The sequence below is a fragment of the Octodon degus genome, unplaced genomic scaffold, assembly GCF_000260255.1.
Source record: "Octodon degus isolate 3935 unplaced genomic scaffold, OctDeg1.0 scaffold00015, whole genome shotgun sequence".
NCBI classification, from domain to species: domain Eukaryota; kingdom Metazoa; phylum Chordata; class Mammalia; order Rodentia; family Octodontidae; genus Octodon; species Octodon degus.
This window is the reverse complement of record NW_004524591.1, coordinates 13,082,973-13,084,923: the sequence shown is the minus strand read 5'-3', so window position 1 is coordinate 13,084,923 and position 1,951 is coordinate 13,082,973. Positions and strand designations below refer to the sequence as shown.

The following is a 1,951-nucleotide window of genomic DNA, read 5'->3' as shown; positions in this document are numbered from 1 at the left end:
AAAGCCAGCCACAGAGCTGCCACTTCCAAAAGCTGGGGCCACTGGAGCTCCAAAAGGGCCTGCTGCCGTGGAAGCTGGAAATCCTGAAAATCCAGGTGTCCCAAAACTGGAGGCTGCAGGGCTTTTAAATGAAAATGAAGCCGCAGAAGTGATTTGAGGTTTCCCAAATCCAAAATCTGCAGTGGAAGTAGAACTGGCAGAACTAGTAGAGGCTACAGCTCCAAATGCTGGGACACTCCCAAACACTGAAGAGCTTCCAGCAGGAGCAGCGGCAATTCCAGGGTCTGTTTTAAAACTAAAACTCTGAACAGTAGCGCTGTTGTTGTTACTCACTGGAAAACCTTAAATAAAAAACATATATTAATAGTCATAAAATAAAACCCCATTACTCTCCCTTTTCTTATTTCTGCCATGCTTGGGCATTCTGGGAAGAAATTTTATGTTGCAAGAGAAAAATGAAAATGAGAAGCTAGGACAAACTCACTAAACTCTACTCTTGTCATTTCTGCTGTTATTCACCTTCACCTAAGAAAAAAATCTCAGGGACTAGGGAGTGATCTTTCACTTTTGTTTGTCTTCCTATCTCACCAGAACTGTCACTAGACAGCTATAGTGACAATCAAAGGCTCTGCTATTATAGCTGTGTATTCCTATGAAACTCCTGAAAAAACATTCCTAAAATTTACTTGTGAAGTTTGAGCCACAGCCCTTTCAAACAATATGCCCATGCTAGCCTGCTTCTCACAAATACTGATATGCTGAGTTCTGAGGTTCCAGAATGGAAGCTGGCAAATCTGCAAGGGAACTTCAAGCTTTGTAACCTGAACCGTACAAAATCCCACATTTCTGAACGAGTGACGTCCTGCTTAATGTATCACTTACTTGGTGGCCTAAATGATCCTAATGCTCTACTTCCAAATCCAAATGTAGGTGCTGCATGATTTCCTTCATCCTTTAAATCAGAGAGCTGTGAAGAAAAATGCAAATAGTAAAGTATCGGATGAGTAATTCTCAAGTACCTAATTTTTTTTTTGAGACAGGGTCTCACTATGCAGTTCAGCTGGCCTTGAACTCACATTGATTCACCTATCTCAGGCTCCTGGGTGCTGGGATTATATGTGTGTGCTATCATACTTAGCTCAGCAAAAAATATTTTTAATAATGTATTTCAGTGTCTAAGTTCTGAACTTTATACATTCATCAAGAAGTCTAGATATCTACTATGTTTAAACTAAAGTGGAGGCACTGTTATATCACTGAAAGCTTACTAAAACCCACTGAACATTTCCTATTCCCTAAATATATTTTATGTTCTTATGTCTTTGCTAAAATTTTAATACCTCTTTAAAAAAAAAAATAATAAGGGGCCAGGGAGATGGCTCAGTGGAATAAGCACTTCCCTAGCAAGTGCAAGGGTCTGAGTTCAATCCCCAGTTCCACAAAAAAAAAAAAAAAAAAAAAAAAAAAAGAAAAGAAAAGAAAAGAAAAAAAAGAAATTTTAATCTCTCTTTCATAGAAGTTTTTTCTTTTCCCCCGGAACCGGGGATTGAACTCAGGCCCTTGCGCTTGCCAGGCAAGCACTTATTCTACTGAGCTATCTCCCTGGCCCCTCAAGGAAGTTTTTACTGATAACTTCTCTCTAAGACTTTGCTAATTGATACCAATATAATTTTTTTGGTTTTTTTGTGGTACTGGGGATTGAACTCGGGACCTTGTGCTTGCCAGGCAGGTGCTTACTCTACTGAGCTATCTCACCTGCCCTGTTTTTGTTTTTTAGACAGGGTCTCACTATACAGTTCAGGCTGGTCTTGAACTCACTTTGTAGCCCAGGTTGCCCACTTGTAGTTATCCTCCTGCCTCAGCCTCCCAAGTGCTGGAATTACATGCATATACCACCATGCCCAGCCCTTATCATTAATTCTTGATAAAATTTTTGCTTTACTTTCCAAAT

At 39.9% G+C, this 1,951-nt stretch overlaps 1 protein-coding gene across 1 annotated transcript in view; it reads right to left on the bottom strand.

The window, feature by feature from the left end:
• The window catches only part of Nupl2 (nucleoporin like 2), a 46,044-nt gene that overhangs the window by 4,659 nt on the left and 39,434 nt on the right, over window positions 1–1,951 (bottom strand). Inside the window, exons 3-4 of the mRNA XM_023709851.1 lie at window positions 883–967; window positions 6–341 (exon numbers count right to left, since the gene is read on the bottom strand). Of these exons, the coding sequence (XP_023565619.1) occupies window positions 6–341; window positions 883–967 (421 nt within the window). The remainder of the gene's footprint in view (window positions 1–5; window positions 342–882; window positions 968–1,951) is intronic.